At 69.4% G+C, this 891-nt stretch overlaps 1 protein-coding gene across 1 annotated transcript in view; it reads left to right on the top strand.

Annotated features, from left to right (window-relative positions):
- The window catches only part of LOC103617491 (cullin-9), a gene marked incomplete at its 5' end in the record, with an annotated part of 17,456 nt that overhangs the window by 8,152 nt on the left and 8,413 nt on the right, over nucleotides 1–891 (top strand). Inside the window, 3 exon segments of the mRNA XM_017736949.1 lie at nucleotides 3–303; nucleotides 517–721; nucleotides 791–836. Of these exon segments, the coding sequence (XP_017592438.1) occupies nucleotides 3–303; nucleotides 517–721; nucleotides 791–836 (552 nt within the window).

Below are 891 nucleotides of genomic sequence, written 5' to 3'. Positions count from 1 at the left end.
AGCGGGGCCGGGGCAGCTCTCTGGGTGCCCTGCGCGGCTCCCGTGTCTACGGCAGACACTGCCTTGGCAGGGGGGCAGAGCAGGATGGTGGAGGGAGCAGCGCAGTGTGCTCCGAGGGCGACGGCTGCAGGAGCACCGGCCCCAAAGGCACGATGGCCAAGGCGGCGGAGGAAGAGCTTTCTGCAGCCGTAGGGCCGCCCCAGGCGCACAGCGTGGCAGTGAAGTCGGATTCCCAGCTGTTCAGCGAGCTCTTTGAGAGGGAAGGGCTGTTCTTGCCAGAGGTGACGGAGGAGCAGAGCCAGGGTAATGTCCTGCTAGGCGCTGGGGCACAGGCGCGGTGCTGGAAGCGGCACTGCTGCCTCCACGGGGGAAGGCTCTGGGCAGGGCATGGGGGGCCGTGCAGCCAGCGGTTGCCTGAAGTGGGGGGGCCTGCGGGTGCTGGGTCTGCGGGCGCGTGGCACCCCGGGAGCTGCTGGAGCGTCGCTGCTGCCCTGACGCCTCCGTCCCTCCGGGCAGTGCTGGGCAGCTCCGAGGGGGTGAGCGAGAGCGGCTCGCTGGCCAGCGTTGCAGCCGTGGTGGACGTGATCCAGAGCCGTAGCTCGGCGGTGGGGTTGCGCTTAGCTGGGCTCAAGCACATCCTGAAGATGCTGGAGGAGGAGTCCAAGTCGGAGCAGCAAGTCGGCACAGCCCAGGGCGGGCTGGGCACCATCGGGAGCGCTGGGTGAGCCCTGGGGTGCTGCACAGCCCTCGTGCTGCCTGGGGAGGGCCCTGTGGGCAGGGTGGGGGCCAGTGCTGAGCTGGGAGTGCGGGAGGTGGCAGTGGCAGTGTGCGGGGGGGTAGGCGCAAGAGGAGAGGTGGATTTTGTGACCCTTTGTCGCAGGCAGGCTCATC

This window comes from Corvus brachyrhynchos, unplaced genomic scaffold, assembly GCF_000691975.1.
Source record: "Corvus brachyrhynchos isolate BGI_N302 unplaced genomic scaffold, ASM69197v1 scaffold806, whole genome shotgun sequence".
Lineage (NCBI taxonomy): Eukaryota > Metazoa > Chordata > Aves > Passeriformes > Corvidae > Corvus > Corvus brachyrhynchos.
Note: the sequence above shows the minus strand (reverse complement) of the source record. Positions and strands in the feature narration are given on the sequence as shown.